Source organism: Stegostoma tigrinum, chromosome 15 (genome assembly GCF_030684315.1).
Source record: "Stegostoma tigrinum isolate sSteTig4 chromosome 15, sSteTig4.hap1, whole genome shotgun sequence".
Lineage (NCBI taxonomy): Eukaryota > Metazoa > Chordata > Chondrichthyes > Orectolobiformes > Stegostomatidae > Stegostoma > Stegostoma tigrinum.
The window spans coordinates 35,525,781-35,552,844 of NC_081368.1; the positions used below are offsets into that span (position 1 = coordinate 35,525,781).

A 27,064-nucleotide genomic window follows, 5' to 3' on the forward strand; every position below is an offset into this window, starting at 1 on the left:
AGAACGAGGAGGATCCTCTTTGGGCAGTTGTGGTGGGGGCGGGGTGTGAGGGATGTGTTGCGGGAAATGCGGGAGACGCGGTCAAGGGCGTTCTCGACCACTGTGGGGGGAAAGTTGTGGTCCTTGAAGAACTTGGACATCTGGGATGTGCGGGAGTGGAATGCCTCATCGTGGGAGCAGATGTGGTGGAGGCGGAGGAATTGGGAATAGGGGATGGAATTTTTGCAGGAAGGTGGGTGGGAGGAGGTGTATGCTGGGTAGCTGTGGGAGTCAAATGCTATGTTGGCCTTCATAGTAAGTGTATTCAAATATAGGAGCAGGGATGTAATTATACCATAATGATACAACACTTTGGTGAGGCCACACCTGCAGTATTGTCTGCAGTCTGATCTCCATATCTGAGGAAGGATTTTCTGATTATGGAGACAGCGCAACCAACGTTCACCAGGCTGATTCCTGGTGACAGGACTGACGAATGAAGAGAAACTGGATTGGTTTGAACTATATTCACTGCAACTAAGAAGAATGAGGGGCAATCTCATAGAAACCTATAAAATTCTAACAGGACAAAACAGGGTTAATGCAGAAAGGATACTGCCAAATACTGGGGAGCCCAGAACCAGGGGTCACAACAGAAGGATACGGCCAAGTCACTTAGGACAGAGAGAAGGACAAATTTCTTCACCCAGAGTAGTGAACCTGTGAAATTCTTTATCACAGAAAGTGGTTGAGGCCAAAACATCGAATGTTTTCAAAAAGAGAATCGGATATAGTTCTTAGAACTAAAGTAATCAAAGGGTATGGGAAGAAAAATGGGACCAGGTACTGAGTTACAGGATAAGCCATGAATGGCAGAGCAGGTCCGAAAGTCCAAATAGCATACTCCTGCTCCTATATTCTGCATTTCTAATTCAGGGTATTGATTGGTTTGGACAGGATCTGGAGGTGATTGGGGTTCCCATGCGTTTGCTGCCTTTGTCTTTCTCAGTGGTAGTGGTCATGGTCATGGGTTTGGAAGGTGCCACCTAAGAAGCTTTGTTGAATTTCTGCTGTGCACGTTAAAGATGGTACGCCTTTCTGCTATTGACAGTCAGTGGCGCAGGTGTAAATATTTGGGAATACATTGCCAATCAAACAGACTGCTGTGTTTTGGAAGATGTCAAGCTTCTTTTGTGTTGTTGAAACTGTAGTCATTTGGGCAATGGGAAGGACTCCATCACACTCCTCTCCTGGGACATGTAGACGATGGATGGGCTTTGGGAAGTCAGGAGGCAAGTTACGCACTGGAGGATTTCTAGACTCTGACTTGATCTGTAACCATAGTATTTGTATGGCTAGTCCAGTTCAGTTTCTGGTCAATGTTAACCCTTAGGGTAGTGATAGTGATAATTCAATTATGGCAATGTTATTGAACGAGGGGCAACAATCAGATTCTTAGAGATGGTCTCTTCTCGTCAGCCCAGACCTGGATATTGATCAGTATTGCTGCTATTGGACATGAGCTGCTTCTTCAGCAACAGGAGTCACTAACGGTGCTCAACATTCTTGGACTTTATAACAGTTGATACAACTTTGTTGCTTGCTCGGTGATTTCAGAGGTCAGATAAGAAACAACCACATTGCTGTGAGCTTGAAGCCATATCTGGGCTAGACCAAGTAGCCTAATTGCCAAGCAGGCAGTTAAGAGTTAACCAGCATTGCTGTGGGTCTGGAGACATGTAAGCCAGGCAAGGATGACAGATTTCCTTTGCTAAAGGAAGTTATTAAAGCAGATGGGTTTTTCTAACTATCGGCAATGGTTTCCTGGTCAACATTAGATCTTTAACGCTGAATAATTTATTGAATTCGGATTCCATCATGGCAGAATTTGAACCTAGGTTCTGAGAACAATGGTTTTGCTGGAACATTAGCCCAGCAACAACAGCACTAGGCCATTCCTCCCCAACAAAATCAATGGTAACGGTAACAATGCTTTCATGGTCATCAATATATTTCTAATTTTAGACCTTTTTTTAAAAATGGAATTCAAATTTCATCATCTGCCACGGTGGGATTTGAACCCAAGACGCCTGAACATTTCACGGAACTCTGGATTGCTAGCCTAGTAACAATGCCGCTAACCTCCCCTTAAAGACTTATATAAAAACCTTATTATGCAAGATTGCTTCAAAAATTTTGGAAGGCTTGAACCTTCTCTGCTCCAGTAGAAAAAGGAAAAAGTCTTTCATCACAAGTGCAATTTCTCAGATATGTAACAACTTCATAATCTGCATTCTACCATTTCTATTGATTTCATAAATGCATGTTGCAAACATTATACAATAGAAACAATGATGAAAGATCTCTGTAATTTAACATTACCTCCTCGTTTTTGTGATTTTCCCCCAGATACAAAGTTGCTATATGGCTCTTTCACAGCAATACTTACTTTCACTGCGAACCAAGGATGCCTTTGTTTCACTCCATTTAAAGATTTTGCCACTTCAGGTAGATTTTTTTTCCTCCTGTATTCTCACAGTGATGCCTCACTGCATATTTCTCTCAATTAGGCTGCATGTGTCATTTATCTCCCCATTCTGCAATCTGTGAAAATGTGCATCACAGCTTGCTATATGGCTAATTTCCAATTAGTAAACTTCAATGTTTCCCAGATACTCTTCTTTTTGTCCTATAAATTCTCTGGTTTGGGAGTAACTGCAAAATACTAGAACCCAATATTGCTTCAGTCTGATATTTTAAAATAAAAATATTTCATATGCATTTTAAGGATCTGTCCATCTGACTACATTTTTAATTAAATCTATCTTTGCCAAGTGTCTTACTTTTTGGAAGTCTGGATAGATAAACTATACACATCTTTGTTTCCTTTGCATATTCTCTAACATCTATGAAATATTTTGAAGATCACAATCTATAATGACTTGCCTTAAGAAATCTATGGTCTTCTTGAAAAGTAACCTTTTCTCAATGGTTCCCAATTTTATCCTATATACGTTTTACAATCAGTTCTTGTGGTGCAGTGGTAGTGTCCCCACCCCTGGGCCAGAAAGCCTTGGTTCAAGTCCCACCTGCTCCCTAGTTATGTTATAACATCTAGACTCTAGACAACTTTAACACACACTCCACAGAATTTTGATTTTTGTCAGTTACCTATTTCTTCCTTCAAAGTTTTTGAAAGCAAAGTATCAACCGTGTAATACAGCATATTCTGCAGCCTTTAGTTAATTTGTCAGACTGACAGAAACCATAAGTGCACTTTGGAAAATGGAGTTATCAGCACTTTCAAACATGACCCAAGCTTCAAAGTATTAATAACTTCATTGATTTCTGCAAAGATCTTTACCCCTTTCCTACAGCCTTTCATTTTCAAACAAAAGGTAGAATAAGCTTCTATTTTAAAGTACCCATTTTAAAAAAAGGCTTCAAATTAAATAAAGTCTGATGCTGTCACTGTGACCCCCTTGTCATTGAATGACATTATCATCACTGAATTCCCCCACTATCAATATCCTGGGGGTTACTACTGACCAGAAACAGAGCTGGACAATGCTTTGAAATGCTGCAGCCGTACATGTATGTCAGAGGCTAGGAATTCAGCAAGTAACTCACCCCCTGACTCCCCAAAGCAGAGTGGAATCTCACAACCCACTTGCCTGGATGAATGCAATTCCAACAAAGGAAACTTCACATCATCCAGGGCAAAGCAGCCTGCTTGACTGGTACCACATCCACAAATTCATTCCCACTACCAACGATTCTCAGTTGCAACAATATCAACCTTAAAATTTGCTAACAGATAGGGAGACATGAGAAAAGAACTTGAAAGTGAGACAAGATATAGTTTAGAATTTTTTTTAATAGATGTTAAAAACAGAAAATATAACTGGGATGAGCAATTGAAAATAAACTTGTAGGCTGCAGGAACCAATGAGAGAGAGAGAATATGATTGACTGGATTGCTCACTTGGGAGCTAGCATGGGTTTAGCAGGCTAAATAGCTACTTTCTACGCTACAAAGGACTCTCTGACAGTCAAAAAACAAGTACACTACCAAGTCAAAGGTTCTCTCTTCAGTGACATTCAGTAGGTTTTCTACTTGCAGCAAATTGTCAGAAAGTATTCTGCACTCCAGATTTGAAGAAAGGGTTCACACTACACCACTGAAGTGAATCGATCTCAGCTTGCACCACTTTTCTTCTGAATAATTTTGATATGCCATTGCACTAACAGGTCAAAAGTAACGCACAATTTTCTGTAAAGAATAACTAGAAGAATTTACCCTTTTTCTGATGTTACCTGACATGAGTATTTCTAGCACTTAGTTTCTGGAAGTCTGAAACTTCAATATTTTATTTCGCAGCAAGATGGCTTGTACATTAAATCTTGCAAACAAAAAGAGTGGAGTAAAATATCAGATGTGCATTGAAAATTTTTAACAACTGATTTCAAATAAACAGAGGTGTTATTCAGAGATAACACAGCGTGAAGGTGGATGAACACAGCAGACCAAGCAGCAGAGGAGCAGGAAAGTTTGACATTTCAGATCGGGACCCTTCTTCAGAAGTAGGGGAGGGGAAGGAGGAGGAGGAGAGAAGATGGATAAAGGAGGCGATAGGGTGAGAGAAGACAGACAGGGCAAAGAGGCGGGGTTAGAGCCAGTGAAGATGAATGTAGGTGGGGAGTTAGGGAGGGGATAGGTCAGTCCAGGGAGTGGGATGAGGCTAGTGGGTAGGAGATGGGGGGTGGGGACTAGCTGGGCTGGTTTTGGCATGTGGTTGGGAGAGGGGAAATTTTGAAGCTTGTGAAGTCCATATTGATACCCTTGGGATGCAGGGTTCCCAAGCGAGATATGAGATGATGTTCCTGCAACTTTCAGGTGGCGCCATTGTGGCAATGCAGGAGGCCGAGGATGGACATGTCATCTGAGGAGTTGGTGTGGGGGGGGGGTGGTGGTTGAAATGGTTCGTGACTGGGAAGTATAGTTGTTTGTTGCGAACTGAGCGTAGGTGTTCCGCAAAAGCGGTCCCCAAGCCGTTGTTTGATTTCCCCGATGTACAGGCCGCCATAATGGGAACAACAGATACAGTACATCACATTAACACATTATCACAGAGGTGTTATTCAGTTTCTTTCTAAAGATGACACTGTTCAACAGATCTGTCATTTGAGGAAGCTGTCCAAAGTTAATCTTGGGCAAGAATTGGATCAAGGTTATTGCAATACCCATTTGAGTATCAGCAGGCTTTTCACTCCAATATCAACTTCACAAATGGCAAACACCCTTGGTAACTTAGTAAAGGGCACGCAGCAACCCAATGCTGTATAAACCAGTTAGTGCGCAATGTCTTCAAGGGAAAAGGAAATATCTTTCACGAACAAACAGCAAAATGCTGCAGATTCGAGAAACATTGCTGAAAAACACAGCATGTACAACAAATATCGCAAAGACAAGACGACAGAATTAACATGTCAACTGAATGCCCTGTGTAGAATACCAATTATATTTCAATTCTTGCTTATGCGTAAGGCAGCAAATAGAAAGAGATGGGAATCTGGGAAATTTTGTAAGGAATTTTTGTGATGTTCAGTAGACATGATAGTAATTTATTACTCTGACAAGAAAAATCTTAAGAATCGTAAACTAAAGTTTGACTGATACTGTATTCAAAAAATCCTTCACCTTGTTCTGGCAACTTTTAGAATGAATGTCATGCATAATATTCTAGCCAAATTGTGTTACTATACCGTATGTCCATTTAAAATAGTTAAAAATGCACATTTCTTGCTTTTAAAAAAATTACTATTTACGTTCCCAAATTTGGTATGTTACTTGTTAAAATGTAGCTGCGGTTTTTGATAACTAGGTAGCTCTGAAAATGTGCGCTTGAAGTCTCTCCCACAACTCCACTGACTGTATAAATGTAAAAACACTAATGAATTGATCAGCACATTAATTACACCAGTATTCATGACAAAGACTATAGTCTTAGCTTCTAGGAGTCAAGTAGCGATTACTTCCTTGTAATCCACCCTCCCTCCAAAAAAAAATTAAAATTCAGACAGGAGCCACAATTGCATGTCAGGAGAACTGTCAATTTTAAAACTGCATTGTTTTCACAGATGGAAACTGTGGGCTAACATCCGTAGCAAACATGTGCTACTTAGGATCTTTTCCCATTCCATTAATTAAAATCACCGAAACAGCTCTATCACATAGCATAAACTTGTGAAATGGACAGAGTACATTCATCCAAGTTTCCCTCTATAGAAGAGGGCATTCATTCTTTAATGTTGACAGGTAAAAACCTCCTTCCTCATAGCCCTATGCAAACAATTTGTGATGATTCACTTTGTTATCAAAATCAAATGTAGCTCATAATTACTATGTTATCAAAGTTCCTTCTTTTCTGGATTTTTAAAATTTAGTATGTAAATTAGATCAACTTGATATTTCCATGATGTACTTTTGTTAAACACTGTCTTTAAGAACAGATAATAATATGTTACTCCAGTTATTTAGTCTTTTCTTTATTAATGAGATGATTGTAGGGTGCGGTGAGTACGACCCTCATTTCTAAGCCAGTTGAGGAGTTTGAGTCCCATCCTACGATTTAATGGGCAAGGAAAGCAATTCATAGCTCAGCCAAACAGGTCAGTTCAGCTTGTAGACGTTCTTGCCGAGTTGGTGGATCTGGTTGCAGACGTTTCAGCACCCCATTAGGTATCATCCTCAGTGCACCTCTGGTGAAGCGTCAGGTGTTCTGCCCCACTTGATACTTACATGCCTCAGTTTGTTGGGGTGTTTGGTATCAGTTCTGGTTCTGTTTCTCAGTGGTTTGTACACTGGGTTCAAATTAATGTGTTTGTTGATTGAGTTCCTGTTGGAATAACAGGCCTCCATGAATTCCCTGGCATATCTCTGTTTGCCTTGTGCAATTATGACTGTTGTCTCAGTTGAATTTATATCCCTCGTTGTTCGTATGTAGACCACACAGAACTTCAAACACATTGGTTGTACACTGAGTTTAATTCACTGAGAATCAGAACTGGAAGTGGTACCAAACACCCCAAAAAGCTGATGCATATAAATAACAAGCAGGACAAAACACCGACATTTCACCAGAGCAGCACTGGCTACGTTACCTCGCAAGGTGATGTAACATTTGCAACTGAACCCACTGGTTCGGCGAGCATTTCTACAACCTGACCTACAAATTTCTTCAAAAACTTAAAAGGTTAGTTCGCAACCTGCAAATTCCTCCGACACATGCCAATGGAAGGTAGTAAATTTCTGTTCAGCCACGTCATAGAAAGTTTAAGCCTGTGCCATCACTCTAGACTACAACATGTATGTAAACAGCATACTGTTGTACAACTCAGACTGCTCGTGTAATCTGTAACACAGCACCACTGTTTAAGGCTGGTATCCAAGTTCTAACTTACTCCAGTCAAGCAAATTCATAAAAGACAATAAAGAAGTCCATTCTATTCTTCAATGCTCAAAACACAAACCTGTGTCCTGGCCCAACCAGTCATTTAAAGCATAGTAATATCCTGATGACATTTAACTCTTCTCTAGGCAAGATAGTATCTGAACCCTGTTCTTGTTTTCCCTACTATCACTATTTGTTCCAGGGGTTGTACCAAAGTCTGGGTGCATTGCAGTGTCTGAGTCCTACTTTAGTGGTGCATTCATTCGACAGGAGGGCTGCTGGTAAATTTTCCGTTACTGTTTCAATTTCAACTTTGTTACATAGTACAATATCTAGGTTCCGTCTTATGCAGAACGGTCAAGAAAAGATAAAATTGACATCTAAATCAAACATGTACTATATTTAAAAAGTTGCATTCATTTTAAAAAGTTTAAATAAATAAGACAGTTCCACAACAAATTATGTAGAATCAATAGGTCTAGTCGAATCCCAATGCTGCCCAAGTTCAGGTTTATCGCCAATTCTCACTGAGTCGGCCAATCGTGATCTCCTTCGTAGCAGGGTCGAAGATTGGTTTCCACCTCGGTTGTTGCAATGGAAGGGGATTTAGAAGGAAGGAGACATGAACTAGCGAAACCAAATGAATGTACACTGGGGTGGGTTATTGTGTATTTTTACGAAAATTTCGTATAGTCATTAAATTTCCGATTAAAAGGAAACTAGCAAGTAGACGGAGTTAACAGCCAGGCAGAGAAATGGTGTCACTTAGCAACTGGAAGGCCTGTCTCCCACTGCCCCCCCCACCCCCGTCTTTTCCAGTGTAAGTGGAGTACTCACAATCAAGGTGCTTCTTCTTGGGGCCCATCACTTCATGTGTGGTGGCTTTGCAGGCTGCCTTGGTAACAGCTGAGCCGGTGACACTGTGCTGGGCTGCGGTGATCCGATCCGTGATCGACTGACCAGACATGATCCGACAGGACGACCCTTTCTCAGGTAAAGAGACGACCAGAGAGAGAGAGAGCGAGAGGAAAAAAAAATACCAAACAGTTCACAACTTCCCGTTCACACTCGGGCTTTATATATATAAAACTAGCAAAAAAAACCAAACAATTTAAAGGCAAGGTGGGGCGAGGAGAGGTTAACCCAGAAAAATTCACTTTTTTTGGTCCAAATGGAAACCCCGAGTGTTCCCTTCCTCACCAAAGCGAAACGACTTTTTTTTTCTAATTTTCCTCTCGATTAACCAATCGAGCAGTTATGGTTTTCACACATGTCTGATTTCGGGGGAGTATCTGACCGGGATACTCCCGATGATATTTTCTGAGGGGGTTAAGATTCCTCCTCCTCCCTGTCCCCGTGCCCGCCCGGTTTTTCTTTCCTTCCGCTTTCTCGGGCGGGCACTGAGCGTCAAAATGGCGGCGGAGGGAGCCGCTTTTTGTCAGGTGATGGAAACCACAGGCAGCGGATTAAGGTGGATCTGCAGCGAAAGCTCAAAATAACTTCCTTGTCTGTCTCTCAGGTTAGGCCGGGCAATCTTACAGCCTCACCGCCTCGAAAAGTTTTGTTTTTTTCCAAAACAAAACTGTGGCGTTACGGTTTTATTTTTTTTGGAATGGCGAGCTTAAGGTGGAAAATTGCGATTTTTGGTTCTTGTCCTGTACAATTTTTATTTAAAAATCTTAAAATAAAGTCACCAACAATTACGTACAGAACTGTTTCACCAAACGTGTCTACAGCGTGCAACACGGCGACACAACCTCTTGCCCCACCGAGTTGATACTTCCCAGTGATGGTGATGAATTTTGAACGGGAGGAGGGAGGGGATGGTGTCTCTGAATTGTGGAAACGTATTGACTCTGAAATGATATGGGACCACACTGCTTTGAAGTGATCACATCCGTGTTTGCCAAAGTACATAACATGGACTGAGTACAAAGCAACCTCACCAATCAAACCTGCACCATGAATCCATAGTTTGCTTCAATAAAAACAAAATATTCTACAGGTGCTTGAAATCTGACATAAAAACATAAAGTATTGGAGAAACTCAGCATATCTGCCAGCTTCAGTAGAGACAGAGAGAGAGATTTGACTGATGCAACAGCTGTAGAACCCAGATGCTGCTAGTTTCTCCAGCAATTTGTTTTTAATCCATAATTTACTACCCTGATTTCCTCAAAAAGATTTTTAATAATCTTACATGGCTCTGAGTGTAGCACTCTTGTGAGTCAGAAGATGGTGGGGTTAAGGCCCATGACGACTTGAGCAGAAAAGTAAAAAGCTAATGCTTCAGTCCAATGTGCTGACGTTTCGGGCCTAGACCCTTCATCCTCTCTCTGATGAAGGGTCTCGGCCCGAAACGTCAGCTTTTGTGCTCCTGAGATGCTGCTTGGCCTGCTGTGTTCATCCAGCCTCACATTTTATTATCTTGGAATTCTCCAGCATCTGCAGTTCCCATTATCTCTGCTTCAGTCCAATATTGTGCGAGCACTGCAAGGTTGGGGTACCCTCCCAAGTGAATGTACATATTTCATGGCAATGTTTTGAAGATGAGCCAAGAGATCAAACCCTGATATAAAAACACAATGTGCTGAAAATACTTAGGCACGTCTAACAGGACTGGAGAGGGAGAAACAAAATTAAAATTTTAAATTGAACATGACACCCAATCAACATCCCAAAGTAGGTTATCTACTCATTGTATTAGTATTTTGGCAATCCTGCTCTGCAGAAATTGAATACGCATTTCCTAAATTATGACAGTGAATGCATTTCAAAATCCTTCATTAGTTGTAAACTGCATTGGGACATCTCATGGTTGTAAAATAAATTATATAAACCAAGTTGTTTTTGCAGACAATTTAAAACAAAACTTTTTGCAAATTTGGATAGACTACATCTATCAGGATACTCCTATTTCTAATTTACTTTGTTTAGAATTTATTAGAAATTACAGTTGGACTTTTAAAAGTGCACATGGAATCATAGATATGATTGTCGCACAGAAGGTGGCCATTTGGCATTAATGGCTATACTAAGCCTCAGAAGAAGCAATTTCCCTAGTGCCACTCCCATATCTTTTATCCATAGCCCTGCAAATGTTTACAATATTTTTCCATATTAATGAACTTCACCTTTGAAAAATTAGTGCTGTTTATTATGATTTCTATGTGTGGAGAGCAATGTGCTGGGCATATTTCCAAACACACTTTAAATGATATTGATAGCAACTACAGATTTACACTAGCTGGTCAACAATGTCAGGTGACAATATTTAGCCAGTAAAGTAGTACCAAAAATCAAGTACCCATGTCATCATGTAATATACATACCAGCAGGTACTAAAAATGGATGGCAGTTAAGAAATTGTGAACACATTCCACCTTAATAGAATTGGGTGTCTCTTTAATTTTCAGGCTGCACATTCCTAAGAAAAGTTTCATAATCACACGCAAACCAGGACATGCTGTTTTACCACAGACAGGATGGTGATAACTATTATCTGGTATAACACACTATGTTCTCATCCAGCATACTCCATGATTCACACTGCATTACGTTTCTGTACAGCCGTGACATTCTACTAAAAGTTGGAAGTGTATTATGAATAAAAACCACATCAAACTGTTTACAGATTTCCATTTAGCTACCCTTCAAATTAAATTTATTGTTCAAAGAATTAAAAGTAAAATTGTAAACAAATGTAGACAGATTTTCTTTGATACTTGTATTGAAATCATAAATATTTTCAAAAGAAAATTCTGATCACTAAGTTTTCCCAATTTATGATGTTGCAACGCCTCCAAACTTTTTTTCTCTTTTTTTTGTATAAATATATGTCAGGAACCCACAACCAAGAGAAATGTGTCATCACATTCTTGTTCTCTTGAAATACTGTAGTAAAATATGCATTTGTAAAATTTGGATGATACAACGTTTCGTTAGATTTTCCTGTGATCTCTTCCTGAAACTAGTGTGACTAATACTAGAAGTCCAACTAATGTCCTGATTGTCCCACATTATGAAGAAAGGAAGAAAGAGATCATTTATATATCACAGTACATTTTGGACTACCTAACAGCCAATAAAATACTTCTTGAAGTATAGCCACTATATTGGCAGGTCTGCACTTACTAAGATTTCATAAGCATAAAACAGATAACTACCAGATAATTTGCTTTGGTGATGATGGTTGTGAGATAAGTATTACATTTTTGGAAATATAAACTGCCTAGTTGTTCAAAAGGCAGAATTTTAGGCTTTTGGGAACACGTTCTTCTAAGTTCTCTGTGCTAGAGTATGGTATTAGAGAAGGTCAGACCTAAAAAGAAGAAAGAAAGGAGGGAAAACTGCCTTGAACTTCCAAGTAGTGCCATGGGATCTTTTGTATCCCAAAGCAGATGAACTCTGACTTTAGCATCTCATCTTAAAAACCAAAACTTTCAATAATAAAACACTCTTGTCAGTATTTCACTTCCTTGTTAGCCTGGATTATGTACTCATTTAAGTGGCACTTGAACCCACTATCTTCTCATTCAGACAAGAGTGCTATCATTGAGTCATGGCTGATATCTTTTCTCCCAGATGTGTGCAACCCAAAAAAGCTTTCAATGTAACTCTCAATTGATGCCTCATTTTAACACCTGTGGGGTTTCTTTCACTCCAAAAGCAATTCAGTGTGAAAAGTGTTTAAACTATTTCAACATGAGAAAAGACATTATATAACTGCAAGTCTTTCTCCTCCTTTCAGTTGCGAGGAGGGCATGGCTCCTGTGGAGAGAAAAACAGTTACTGTTTTGAGTCTGATATCATTCTTGTTCGAAACTGAGCAGAACTGCATGATTGAAAGAGAATGGTGTGGATTCTTGTCCCCCAAGCATCAAAACCAGCATTACCAAATAAAATCACATGGTCTATAAATGGTTGTCAAATTGAAAATCTACCCTGTTAATCTAATACACTAGGGCTGGAAATTGAAATTCACCAATTGTTAACTGAGTGAGAATGGAAGATATAGCCATTAAGTTCTCTCTACCTCTCTGCAAGAATAATTTAATTTGTTTATATTTTTAGCAGGTTTGTAAACAAAGGAATACATTCTGACTTCATTCCTCCAGCTGGTTTGATATTTATTTCCAACACCTCTCAAACAGATCATTAGAAAATTTTGCGGTGCATCATCCCAGCACCATTAATGTACCTAGTCAAATAAGAACATCTTTGATTGCACATTTTCCTGAATTCACACTAATTCAAAAACAACATTTCCAATAATAGTTTTTAAACAGTACCTGAAAGAAGAGTTTCCTTTGTTATATTGCTGGTTGAATTGGCTATTTTCTCATAATGTGAAATTGAATTGATTTGTGCTTAGAGTAACAACCTTTTAAGTGAATGGATTGAGAATCAGTAAGCAAGGGAACTGAGTAGACTGGACAGTGTGAAGTGAAGCTGAAGTGGCTTTGAGATGATTCAAAATCTTACCAACAACACAGTAGAAGATATAGTTTATATATATTGAGTTAACGTGATATATTTAAATAAATTAAGTTGAACTTCAGTCATTGTGTCAATTCTATGTATTATTGTAAAGAAAACATACGTGGACTTATCCAGCTCAGTCCCCAAACAAAAAGTGATAGTTTTAAATTGCATTTGAGGAAGGTGCAATTAGTTAAAAGCATAGAGTCATAGAGGTTTACATCATTGAAACAGGCTCTTTGGCCTGACTTCATACTGTGTAGGTATCACAATTAGTCTAGTCCCATTTGCCTGTGTTTGATCCCTCCATTGATGTACCTATCCAAATGTTTCTGAAATGACAAAATTGTACATGTCTCCATCACTACCTCTGGCAGCCCATTCCAGATGGCCACCACCCTCTGTGTGAATAAAGTATCCCTCTGGACCCTTTTGTATGTCTCCCTGTCATCTTAAACCTATGCCCTCTCGTTTTAGACTCCCTTACTATGGGTAAAAGCAGTTGGCTATCTATCTTATCTATGCGTCTCATGATTTTATTGACCTCTATATGATTGGCAGATTTTGTTAGTGGGTGGAGAAGAGGAAACAGCCACGTGTTATTTCAGGGAATTCGCTAGATATGCCATTGTCTGGTCTGCCTGAGCTTATCAACTATCTGCAGTAGAAGAGCAAGATAATGTTATCCCAAGCTGTATTCTTATATGTGCAAGTTCAAATGGTGAATATATTTACGAAACTAAACATATTAAACTACAATTGTTGCATTATGTTTAGGTAGTTGACTGGGTCTAGATTTCCCATTGCACCAATTAGAAGTTCCCCTTGATTCATAAGGCCAACTCTTGCTATGAATCCCTTCAATTATACTCTATTTTTGATGGTCTAATAACGTAAAGACAGTGTTATAGTTCATTATTTAGACATTTTGTAAAACTCCATAAAGGTAAGCTCATGATGTTGCCTGGGCAGGATTTCTTATTTAAGTCACACTGGCTCCTTAGTGTAACTTGAGCAGATGTGGATTAATAATGGCTATGGAAGCTGTTCCACTGCCTGTCAGATGTGAGTCTGCTTCAGATATAGTGTTAACTCTGTGTAAAATCTGCAATCAGCAGAATGCTGTTATTACAGACTGGCACACCACAGACAGCAGCATTTGGATGTTTGCATTATACCACACATCTGCTCCATGTTTGAAGTTGCTTTCTAATTTTTTGCATAAAGGAATGAACACCATTAGCATCGCTTGTTTTTGCATTAAAATCTGGCCTGAGCATAAAAGTGATATATGAAGCATGGAACAAGGCATGATACAAAGTCGAAAAAAAAGCATGGAAGCACGACAATACATCATGTCAGGATTTGGTGGATCAGAATCATGTTGCATCAGGCAATGTAAGGTACACTTGTCCAGGGATACTTCAGAATGGGGCAAGGTGACAGGAACAAACGACAACACAAGTGGCAGTGGTTTTGGAGAAGTGAGAGAGATCCAGGGTAAGTATGATTAATAGGTATTTGTAGAATATTTGTCACTCCTGCTGAAAGGAAAACCTTAAAGAGGGTGGGGATTACGAATGGAAGATGGAGGTCATGACTAATTGAACTCAATTTTGAATCCAGAAGACCTAAGTTTAAAGTTAGGTGCTGTTAATTGCTTTGTAATGTAGCAGATCTAGGACAGAAATATGAGCATAAGAACAAGTATTAAAAATGACCCTGACCTTCCATTGCATTCCATGCTTGGAGACTAAAGATGTTCCGCAAAGTAGTCACCAAAACTGCATTTGGTCTCACTGATCTAGAGGACACCACTTTATAAGTTGCAATTACAGTAGATTAGACTAAAACAAGTACAAGTGAATCATTGCTTTACCTGAAAGGAGTATTTGGGGTCCTTGGTCAATAAGGAGGGTAGAGATAAAGAAACAAGTGTTACACTTTATTGCTATTGGGGAGGGATAGGATAATAGAGGAGTGGATCAGACTGCCTTGGAAGAAATGGTTACTTTGAAATCCTGGCAAGAGAAGAGAGGAGATGATGTGTTTAGTGTGGCATGCTGGAGGTGGTAGAAATAGCGAGGATGATCTTTTTGAATATAATGGATGTTGAGTTGGGAGTGGGACATCCATGTTCTGGGAGGGAGGGAAAGAGTGAAGGCAGAACTGTGCAAGACGGGTCAGACTTAGTTAAAGGCCCTGTCCATCACAGTGGGTGGAAACTCTTTAGTTGAATAAAACTGAAGACGTCAGAAGCACCCTTGTAAAAAGTAACGTCCTTAGAACAGATGTGACAGACAGAAAACTGTGAGAATTGAATAGGGTTGGAGAAGGAAAATCAAGGAAGCTATGAAATTCACTGGATTTGTAATGAATATTAGTAAACAGCCTATCCCTGGAAAAGGAGAGACAAAGTCAGAAAAGAGAATGGAAAAGTCAGAGATAGATCAGGTGAAGCTGAGTGAAAGTTGGAAATTGGAAACAAAGTTAGTGGATTTTTCCAGTTCCAGGCAAGAGCAGAATGTGGTACCAATATGGTCATGACGCACTAGATAAAGAATTGTGGGAAAGGGCTGAAATAAGGAACGTTCCACTGAAACACCGGTATATCTCAGGTCCTAGCACGTACCTATAGATAGACCTTTTATTTGGAGGAAGTGAGACAAGTTACAGGAGAAATTGCTTAATGAGAGAACAGGCTCAGCTAGACAGTGGAGGTGAATGGAGACTGGGCCTACAGTCAAGGAAATGGACAGCCTTCATACTAACTTGTAAGAAGTGGAGGTGTCAAGGGATTAGACAACCATAGTGAATTGGAGACAATCAGGTCTAGAAAACTGGAAATTGTTGAAGGGATGCAAGGAGAATAGTGATTTGAAGAGACAGGACAAAGGGTGAAAAAACAGAATCAACATAAGAAGAAATCAATTCAGAGGCCAAGAACAAGCTGAAATAATGAATCTTCACTGTAGCCCTGTTTATGGATATTAAGAAACGAGGTAGAAGCAGGCTGTATGGAATTGGTGAAGTGGTGAGTGGGAAGTACTTCAGAGAACAGTGACAGACCTAGAAACAATGTTATGATATTCAGTGACAGAATTGTGATCCAGGAGGGGGTAAGAACAAGTGTGAGAGAGTTGATGGTCAGCCTCTAAGATGAAGATTGGTACACCTGAAAGACAGGTTTGCTGTGTTAACAGGTTTGCTATCAATGTCAGGGTTAGAACTGAGAAAAGGGAGTAAAGCAAGGTTGCAGCGTGCTGTTTTCATGTGATATGGCTATGACTAATGTCTTCAGTGTACTTAACCCTGAATAGGCCCAGATACACATTGTAGTACCTAAGTTTCTGCAAGAGCAATCAGGCTTGTCCACAACATATTGGATATTGATTGAGGGGCTTCCAGAGAGAAAATATGAAAACATCTTGGAAGAAAGCAACACATGCCAAATTTTGCTACACCAGAACAAATTACATGGTGTTGAGACTTAGGATTTTCGCTCACCTCAATGAAGGTAGGACAAAGAAAATGACTGGATCCTTGAAGTGAATTTTCACTTTAGGAAGGAGAATAGGAATTTGCACCAAGATGTCCCGAACCTGTCCTCTGAAAGGAAACAGGTCTTCTTTGAAATATCTACTGGGACACCTCCTTAATTGAGCCCTTATGGATTAAGAGGAATAGTTGGCTGCAGTAAATTGTATGTAATACAGTAACATGTCCTCTCGACCATGTTCTAAAGAACTCTTCTTTAAAAATTGATAAGTAACCAGGCCACTACTATGGGGTGGGGCAGAATTCTTTTACAGCATGGTTTTTGACACACCCATACCCAAAAGGCTAGTGTTATGAAGGAAAGGTTGACCCCCCCCCCTTTGATAACTAAAAACTGAAATGCCCAGAGAAGCTTGCCTTGCCTCATAAACTTTAAAGAAAGTGTGTAAAGTGGTATAAACGACCTCTCATGCACCCCCCCCCCACCAGTCTCTTATAAAGGGATGGTTAAATGAAAGAAATTCTTGATACTCACATTATAACAAACTAGTAACAATTTATTTATCTAGCCCTAACAATAAACAAATTAACATAGCTACTAACAAACCACCAATTCCCCTTAACAACTAACTATTTCCAAATAAACAAAATGCTAATGTGTGCTGTTCCAATAAATACAAATCCTGCTTTTATAAAGCAAAGTAATAAGAAAAATAAATTAGGACTTAGCCTCTCAAAATTACAGCCAGGGTAGGTCTTCCAGAATGCTTGCACCCTCTCCACTGACCCTCAGTCAGGAACATCATTCTCCATCGAAATCTTGTGTCAGGAATATTATCTAAGAGTGCTGCTGTACTTTTAGTTTACCTGATGGTTTTCTGACAGCTTAGATAATTCTGTGGGAGCCAGTGATTCATTCTTTTATAGCTGCGAACTATTCTCTTTTAAGATGACAATTAACTCTCACACTGATTTTCAAATGCACTTTTCTTTTTATACCCTTGATGACCTATTAAATTCTTACAATGGAATTGGTCCTAGGTTGTCAAAACCATCATATTTAAATTTAATTGGGATTTGGTATCTAGGGCCTGGTTTAAATTAATTAGCTAAGTTCAAACACCTGTTGTCTTGGTAAAAATGTGCTGGCCTGCTAACAGTACAGCCTTTTAAAACAATTTTTCAAAATCAAGAACTCTGTGCATATGCTGCTGCCTGCAGATTTTTTTTAGTGTCTAAGCCTAGAAAACACATCATCTTTTAAAGGGACCACACAATCTTCCTCCACCCCCATCATTTTACAAACATTGAATATTTCACACAACTTCATAATACCTCCCCCTTAAAAAAAGTGAAGTGTCATGATGAAAAGATGGCTTCATTTATTTTTCTCTAAATCTTAACACCATTATTACTAGATCCATAGGTCATTACTCTAGAGTTACACATTTCATACTATTTCCATATACATACAAAACATTGAACACTACCGTTTTTATCTTTATATATACTCTTTAAAATACTCGTGATAACGCATCCGCAATAACATTTTCATGACCCGTAATATGTACAATCTGTAAATTAAATGCTCATAAAAGAAGAATCCAACAAAATAGTCTGGTGTTCTTGTCTTTAAATCTTTCCAAAAATGTCAAATGATTGTGATCAGTGTATACAACCATCTCTGATACATTGTTTGCATCATAAACATTAAAATGTTCTAAGGCCAGTATTAAACTCAATAACCCTTTTTCAACAGTTGAATATTTTCTCTGGTGGATATTGAGTTTCTTTGAAAAATAACTGGCATTTCAACTCCACAATCATCACCCTGTACCAACACAACTCCAACCCCTGCATAGCTTGCGTTGTTAAAAAAATTGTCAGTGGTACCTCCACGCTACTAAAGTTTGGTACAAATTTCTTGTAGAATCCGCTTAGACCCAAAAATTATAGCGTATCTTTCTTTGAGGATGGTCTTGGAAATTCCTCAATGGCATTCATCTTCATGTTCCTCAGTGTCATCCGTCCATGTCTGCTGTTGCATCCTAAGAACATTAACTTCCACCTTGCTGAATTCTACTTTTGCCAAATTTATGACCAACTTCGTCTTCAATAATCTCTCAAAAAACTCTGCCAAATGTACCATGTGATCTGTCCACAAATGGATAAAGATCGCCAAGCCATCTATATAGAGAGCACAATTAGTCAATGCTGCTACAACTCTGTTCGTAAGTCTTTGAAATGTGGCTGATGCAATCTTCATTTCAAAGGGCATTACTTTAAATTGATATAACCTATTTGGGGTTACAGAAGCAGAAATGTCTTTCACTGTCCCCAGCAAAGGTACTGGCCAGTAACCATGAAGTAAGTCCAACTTTGTGATGTAAGTAGCTTGTCCAACTTTTTCCACACAGTCCTCCAGCTTTGGAATTGGATGTGAGTCTGATTTAGTTACAGCATTGACCTTCCAATAATCAATGCAGAATTGTTGAGTATCATCAGGTTTGGGAACCAACACAATCAGCAAACTCCACTTGCTTTGACTCAGCTCAGTGATGTCTTCTTGGAGCATCACTTCCACTTCCTTCTGTACCTGTGCTGCTTTGAGAGGATTAAGCCTGTACGGTTGTTGTTTTACTAGAACAAGATGCCCTACATCAACCTCGTGTACAATGGCATTAGTCCTCCCCATTCTACTTCCATGTCCTCGTAGCACTGCAACAAGTCTTTCAATTCGGTTCTCTGTTCCTGAGACAGATAGCTAATTACCCTATACTGTTCTTCAAGGACTTCTTCATTGTTCACTTTATTCTGAGGCACAACAAAATCCAAATCATCTGCATTTTATTCCTCACTTCAAGTGGCAGTAACCAGTACCTGTCCCTTAGTTCCCTTTCCTTGCCATTGTAAGGTTTCAGCATGTTCACATGACATACCCAATGATTTTTTTTTCCTATCTGGCATCTTCCCAGATAATTCACCTGACTTAACTTTTTCTCAATCTGATAGGGATCACTGAACATTGCTTTGAAAAGCTCTCCTGCCTCTGGTAACAACACCAATACTCTATCCCCACAGACAGATATACAAATTTTAGATTTCATATCTGCTTCTTGCTTCTATAGTTGCTGTGCCACCTTCGAATGTTGTTTAGCTAATTCACCTTCTCTGTTTAATCTTTTACTACAGATACATAATCCAACTGTGAGATCTCTGACTTTGGACCTATCAACTTTTCCTTAATTAATTTTAAAGGCCCTCTTACTTTGTGTCCGAAAATCAACTTAAATGGGGTAAACTGAGTTGATTCATTTGGAGCATCTCTAATGGCAAACAATACAAGTGGGATACCTGAATCCCAATCATTTGGGTAACCCTGGCAATAAGCCCTTAGCATGATCTTTAGGGTCTGATGCCATGTTTCCAATGGCCCCAGGGATTCAGGATGGTACACATTTGATTTTTGGATGCCTAAACTACCCATGACCTCCTTAAATAATTTGGCATAAAATTGGACCCTTGGTCTGACTAAATCTTTCCGGGTAGTTCATAATGGGTAAAAGAAAGTAAGCAACTCCTCCACAACCCATTTTACCTTGACATTCCATTACTGGCACTGGCAATCTGCTAGACACATCCACCAAGCATGTCCTGTCACCAAGCTTAGCAAATTTGGTTTCCACCTTGGTGTTAGGGAGAGGACGTACACAATCAATCATAACCTGCGTGAAAGGTTCTTCAAATGTGGGAACTGTCATTAAAGGCCTGTGGCGTTCCTATCATCTGACATTCAATCACATCTTTATGGAATCCAGGCTAATAGAAATGCTTCTGTTCTTAGCCTGAGTCTTCCTCACTCCTTGATGACCTCCTACAGGTCACTCGTGTGCTACCTGCAATTCTTCCTATCTGCGTGCTATCGACAACACAATCTGGTGAACTTCTGCCCATTTCTCGTCTGAGACATTGGCAGGTCAGTGCAATTTCCACCGTAGGATCGTATCCTTAAGTTAATAACATTCGGGAATACATTCTGATTTCCTTTCCTTTTTTTTGTCCCATCTTTTTGTTGTAAGTCCATTAGCCTTTCAGAACTAAACACCTCTGCCTGATCCTGTACCTGCTTTGATTTCTCCTTTACGATTTCATCAAACAGGGTGTCAGCTAACTGAACCTCTCTCGTTTGTCTTTCTCTTTGATTTTCCCTTCTTGCTTTAACTTATGACTGTGGAATCTTGTCACCAGACAGTCTGGAAAAATTCCAGGATATTTTTCTTTGACTTCTTAAGTTCCCTGGTTTTCTTTTGGCTTCTCCACTACAGCTCATTTCCAAGAACAAACTGTATTCCTGGAATAGACAGTCTCTTTCAATCACTTCCACTGTCACTTCCCCAGTCTTGACTGGACTTTCTATCCTTATCTTACACAGGGGAATACTAAATCTATCTCCATCTATTCCACAGATTACCGCTTTCTTGAGTAACATTTCAGAAAGAGCGTAAGAGCTTTCATTTCTAACTAATATATACAGCTTCCATATCTCTCAATATTCTAACTTATTTGCCTTCTCCACCTGTTCTTCCCAAGTAAATCTTATCCACTGAGGGTGAGCCTGTAAAGAGATCAGGCCCTGTCTTATTTTCCAGCCCGAGACCAGGCTGTGCACTCTCTCTGCTGCTGCTTGACTTCTGTTGGGATTTCCTTCACAATTCCATCTATTCCCACTGGTTTAGCCTCTTTTACTAGATCCTTTTTCTCAGTGCCTTTCTTAAACCACCAGCACTGTGACTTTGCAGTGAAAACACCTGAGGTCTTTCACCTCTTTTTTTCACTCTCTTGGGTTTCTTTTTTTCACATGTGGTAAACAGTTCTAGTGTGATTTACTTTTTGTTTTTCATTGAAGGGTCTCCCTCTTTCCCAATTTCTTCCCATTACAGAATGAAATTGCTGTCAGAAGCTAGATTTCGATTATGCACTAATGTGTATTCATCCGCCATCTCTGCAACTCTTATTGCTACTTTAACTTTCTGTTCGTCAACATCATTTCTTATCATCTCTGGAAGTGAGTTTTTGAACTCCTCCAGCTAAGTAATATCTCTAAGATTCTCAAGTCTTTTCTATCCTTAATGGTCTTTTGGTTATGGTAAAATAGTATTTTTAGTTTAAATTATCATTATCTGAGAGCTCAGAGAATACTGTGAAAGCCGATGATTTTTTTTTTAATAGCCGAGAGCTGTTATCTTTGTATGTGACAGTTGACTCTCACACTGATTTCCAAATGCCCTGATGACCTATTAAATTCTTACAATGCAATTGGTCTTAGGTTGTCAAAACCGTCATATTTAAATTTAATTGGGCTTTGGTACATAGGGCCTGGTTTTAAATTAATTCGCTAAGTTCAAAAACCTGTTGTCTTGATAAAAATGCCGCTTTGCCTGCTAACAGTGTAGCCTTTTGATAGAGTGTTTCAATTTAAGAACTCTATGTGCATCTGCTGCTGCCTGCAGATATTTGCATTAATCTCCAAGCCTAGAAAACACATCATCTTTTAAAGGGACCACTCATTGAATACACTACCCAGCAAGATCTGCCTGGAGTGCTACTCTCTGGCCTGCCACTGGCTCATATCTCTAGGCAATTGAACTGAATTCCTGCCTTGTTGAAAAACAGGAAACCATGTGGAAAATCTTAACAAGCCTACAAGGCTCTTAATGGCTGCTAGGATCCTGAGTGGGCAAACAAAAATATATACTTAATACAGCATAAGCTATATTATCTTGTTTAAATCATTCTGTTCTAAAAGAAAGGACATTTTCCTGGATTGAAAACTGGTTATCACTGGTCATGTTGCTAGTTGACCACAATTACATGAATATTCTGATCAGCAATAACCAGCAGACAAAAGCTGATATCATCCTCCCAGAATATCATATTCCTTCAATTGCAGAAATATCCCAGCTAAACCAACGTAAAGGAATATTCTTGATAAGCAATGAGATAAAAGGTTATTGAAGGTAAGCAAAAATATAGAATACTTAGATCAAACTTGATATTATTGAATGGTGGAACTGCCTCAAGAGGCTTATTTCTAATTTGTAAGTTCTTTGTATGTATGAACCACAAGCAAGATGTCAATACCAACCTGTTCAGAATGTAATGGAATTCATTGAATCACAGTATGTCAAAGATGGCATGAACTATCCCACAGTTACAGGCTTAAAAACACAGTGAGTTTTGTTGAAGACCACAAAACCCACCTTGTTAACTAATGTGGTTTAACCTGAAATCCTAGTCATGTCAGAGGAGGCGACGGCCTAGTGGTATTATCGTTGGACTGTTAATCCAGAGACCCAGATAACATTCTGTAGACCTGGGTTTGAATCCCACCATGGTAGACAGTGGAATTTGAATTCAATGAAATATCTGGAATCTAATGATGACCATGAACATTTGTTGCTTGTCAGGAAAAACCCATCTGGTTCACTGATGTCCTTTAGGGAGGGAAACTGCCATTCTTAGCTGACCTGGCTTGCATGTGACTCCAGACCCACAGCAAATGTGGTTGACTCTGAACTGCCCTCTGGGAATTAGAGATGGGCAATAAATGCTGCCTAGCCTGTGATGCCCTCATCCCATAAATGAATAGAAGAAAACTACTGAATTTAAAATGGTTTAATTATATATCTTCGGTTTTTTCATCAGTCTCATTGTAACACCAGAAGAGAATACAGATAGCAGCTCCATGCTTAGCTAACATCTGCCTCTGTTCTCAATCTCATTCAAAAGTCTGATTTCTGGAAGGCATCCTGTATTTTGTTTGCAAAGTGAACTAATTCCCAGTTTACAACTGGTGCATCTTCAACCATAGTTCAACTGCGTCAGATTTCCTGCTGGGGAAAAAGAGTGTCTGTGCTTAGCCAACTGAAAGTATGTCCATTGGACATTGATTTAGAGGTCTCTTTAATTCATGTAAATTAATGGCCATGTCTTTCGTAGTAAGTAATTTATAATTTGTAGCTTCTCTCATTTCCTGCCTCAGCCTTCCTTGAAAGCAAGTCTGTTGCGAGGCATTTTGCCAGATTTTGAATGTATTTGTATTAATTTTCATTTGTTTTCAACCTAAAGGAATTTGATGTGAGTCAGTTTTAAATTGGACTTTGAAAACAGGCTATGAGGAAACACACCAGTGCCTTCCTTTTAAAAGAGGTCGGAAAAGAAAAGAAACTAAACACCACCTTGGTTACGGACATTGGAGGAGAACAGTAAAAATTATTCGATCCACCTCTCCCTCTTGTGTGTGATGCTGCCAAATTTCCGGATTTAAAGACGCTGAAGCCACTTTTACAGCCACTGAGAAGGTAAGTTTGTAAAGTAGTGAGGGGATAGGATGATGTTCTGGGTGTGGTCCCAGGTGGGTGGGGAGGAAGACAACTTGGTTGTTAGGTGGGTGAGGTGGCAGGCGTGTTAGTGGGTGAGGTGCACTTTGATTGAGGGGGCATAGTGGCTGATGTGTGATAAGTTAGGGTAACAAGTGGAACATGCGGGTTAGGTGGCAGGTTCGTGAGGTTGGTAGATATAGGTGAGTGTTTGGGGTCAGGATGAGTCGGTTTAGGAGGAGTGGAGAGCTGTCAGGGCCAGTGTGAAGTTTGAGAGTTTAGGGGATTTGCTGGAGGTGGTTTGCAAGGAGAGTCTTGGCCATCCGTGAATGTTTGAGAAGACAACTAGAGATGAGTTGGGAGGAGTGGAGGGTCCATTTTTAAATGGTCCGAACATTTCCTGGCTAACTGTCAAGCTAAGTCACTGTAAATTCCTTAAAGTAAAAACAAAGTACACTACTGTACATTATGTCCCTGGATTAATATGTTCAAAATCCAGGGAAATGGTTCACAATACACACGCATTCACAGACGTGTGCATTTAAGGAACAAAGAGAAAGTACGTGAGAGAAGGTTTAAATTACAAATTTTCAGAATCAGCTACGTCATGGTACCTGCATGGTCCTGAGGTGTGACTTCTTTCTTCACTGCTGCAACAACTACCTTCCCATTGGAAGACCTGGGCCAGTGTAAGTTGACCATGCTGCCACAGTAAAAGGGAGGCTGAGAAATGATAAATGCTATGGTAGGATTTTAAAGATACTTGAAAATGTAGACCATGACAAGATCTTTCACATTTTTCAGATCAATTGAACCAGTGGACGCAGATCGCATTTGAAGATGGATAACTTTCAAACAAATCTGTGGAAATTATTAATTCAATGAACAAAAAAGCAGTCTGTGTAAAAGACTCCCTGAAGAAATGGTGAAAGCAAACAGAAATGATTGACTCAAATGTATATATTTGTTATAGAACAGTAAAAGATTAAAAGGATACTGTATATGAGTAATCTGAGATTGACATATAAGTGCAGCATGTTGGGAGGATCAGGTAACTTCGTAACTATGGTACATACAGCTCCATACCATTGGGGCTTTCCACGCATCATGTTAAGGCATGTTGTAGATTATAAATAAAAGATTTATTGCTATGATTACGCAACAGTTATTCTATTAAAATGCCACTAGGACAGCAAATGAGATTTGTAACCTTAGGATCATCGAAAACCCAGCTGCTCCGTTAGGAGTGCCATCTCATTCACCTTTATCTATTCCTGAGCTCATTGAACTACATTTATTCTTAATTAAGCAAAATCTTGTTTTTATAATTCTTATCCTTGTTTTCAAATCCTTTTATGGCCTTGACCATCCTTATCTTTATAAAATTCTTCAGTTCTGCAACCTTCTGGGATATTTGAGCTCCATTAATTCTGATCTATTGAGCATTTCTGACTTTAATCACAATTGTGGCTGTGCCTTCAGCTACCTAGATTCCAAGCTGTGGATTTTCCTCACCACCTTTTGTTCCTCCTTTAAAACACTCCTTAAATTCTACATCTTTACCAAACTTTTGGCCATATTTTCTAACATCACCTGATAGCTTAGTCTCAAATTTTTGTTCTGTAGTACTCCTGTGGATACCATAGGACATTTTAATAAATTAAAGATGACATTATAAATACAAGTTTTGGATGGACTCGGTTCTCTTACTGTGTAGTATTCTCTATGTTTCCAAGTAGGCCACGACTGCCAGAAATTGCTTCTTAAAAGTGGGTTTCCAGTTCATCAGTCAATTTAGTGAGAAACCTGCTGATAAAACGAAGCCTGGAAGATAATACACTTTGCCTTCTTTTGCTGCAGTTGTTGAATTTCAAACTGAAGCAATGATTCAAGTTGATCTAGATTTAAATAGAGATTGTGCATTTGGCGGAATGCCCCCACCTAGTTTCAGAATAATAAATACATGGGTTAAATTTCCAGCAAAAGCAATTAACTATCCTAAAAAAAAGTAGGTAATGATTTTAATGTAAAATAGCCACAAGTGATCAAATACTGCATTGATTACAGATCCAAAATAGCCCAGAGTGTGAGAACAATTAATCAACTGGAATCAAACCAATATCCAGAAATATAGTCTTAACTGCTTTTTGCTAGGGCTTTGTTTCCATCAATCAAATAAGTTAAAACATAGAAACTAGGAGCAAGAGTATGCCAATTGGCCCTTCAATCATGCTCCACCATGCAATATGATCATGGCTCATCCTTTATCTCAGTGTTATATTTTTGCCTTCTCCCTCATGCCCCTGAATGCCTTTAAAATTATTACTCTCTTCCTGGAATATATTCAGCAACTTGGCCTCCACAGTCTTCTGTGGTATAAGATTTCACAGGTTCAATGCCCTTTGAGTGAAGAAATCTTTCCATATCTCAGCCCTAAGGAGTATTCTTTGTATCCTGAGATTGTAACTCCCGGTTCATCACCCTCTCAGGTTGAGCATTTGTTTCGTGCCTTCTGCCAACATCAACTGGATTCTATCAATATAATATACAATGTCCTTTTATTTTAACGGGTACTCCATTGTAGGAGTACAATGGGTACAGTATTCTCCCTGACAGTGATAGGAGCCTATTCAATACGCCAGTCATTGAACTCACAATCACATTTTGTGTGTGTGTGTGTGCTCATTAATGTTCTGCTGAATGTGATCCCATCAGGTTCTCATCTGGGTCCTCTATACCAAAATCTGTCTGTGAGCTTGCCCCCAGTGAGCAAAATCACAAACTGTCCTCTCCCCTTAGCCTAATTGCTGCTGATTTGTGCACAGATGACATACCAGATGCTGATCCCAACTGATACTTAGCCGTAAGGTACGTGGAATTGCCAATATCTGTACTGGTGACTGCAAGTGTGAGATCAAATTAACGTCCTTTTTATTTGTGCTGTGTTATTGCATAGTCACTTCTTCCTTTTGGTGTGGCTGACAAATTAGTGATCTTTTGGTGTTTAAAACTGGAATTCAGAAGGCAGAGGTTGATACAAGGAAAGGGATTTAGGATGACAAACAGAAGTTGATGGTCACAGTATCTACAGCATGGTTGTCATGTCAGGCAACAGTTCTCAGTGATGTCTTGTTGAGGCAGGTATCTTGAAGTTTATGAACAACACTATTTACATTTTTCGAAGACTTCAGATTTAAACATAGTCTGTGCTCTATGCTTACTGATGTTACACTTCATGACTGTAACACTACACACAGTTGACTGCAATATGAT

At 39.3% G+C, this 27,064-nt stretch overlaps 1 protein-coding gene and 1 long non-coding RNA gene across 10 annotated transcripts in view; one reads left to right on the forward strand and one right to left on the reverse strand.

The window, feature by feature from the left end:
- The window catches only part of si:ch211-200p22.4 (phosphatidylinositol-binding clathrin assembly protein), a 132,593-nt gene extending 123,738 nt beyond the window's left edge, over positions 1-8,855 (reverse strand). For 5 of the 9 annotated variants that reach the window (XM_048544740.2, XM_048544737.2, XM_048544739.2 and 2 more), the window contains exon 1: positions 8,271-8,855. In XM_048544740.2, coding sequence (XP_048400697.1) covers positions 8,271-8,400 — 130 coding nt within the window. In that variant the 5' untranslated portion in view covers positions 8,401-8,855. The remainder of the gene's footprint in view (positions 1-8,270) is intronic. The other 4 variants (XM_048544742.2, XM_048544738.2, XM_048544735.2 and 1 more) reach the window with 3 other exon arrangements.
- On the forward strand, positions 8,159-25,475 carry LOC125458910 (uncharacterized). The gene is made up of 3 exons (XR_007248922.2): positions 8,159-8,426; positions 23,541-23,773; positions 24,596-25,475. It is a non-coding gene; the product is annotated as an uncharacterized LOC125458910 (long non-coding RNA).
- Positions 25,476-27,064: the final 1,589 nt, after the last annotated feature.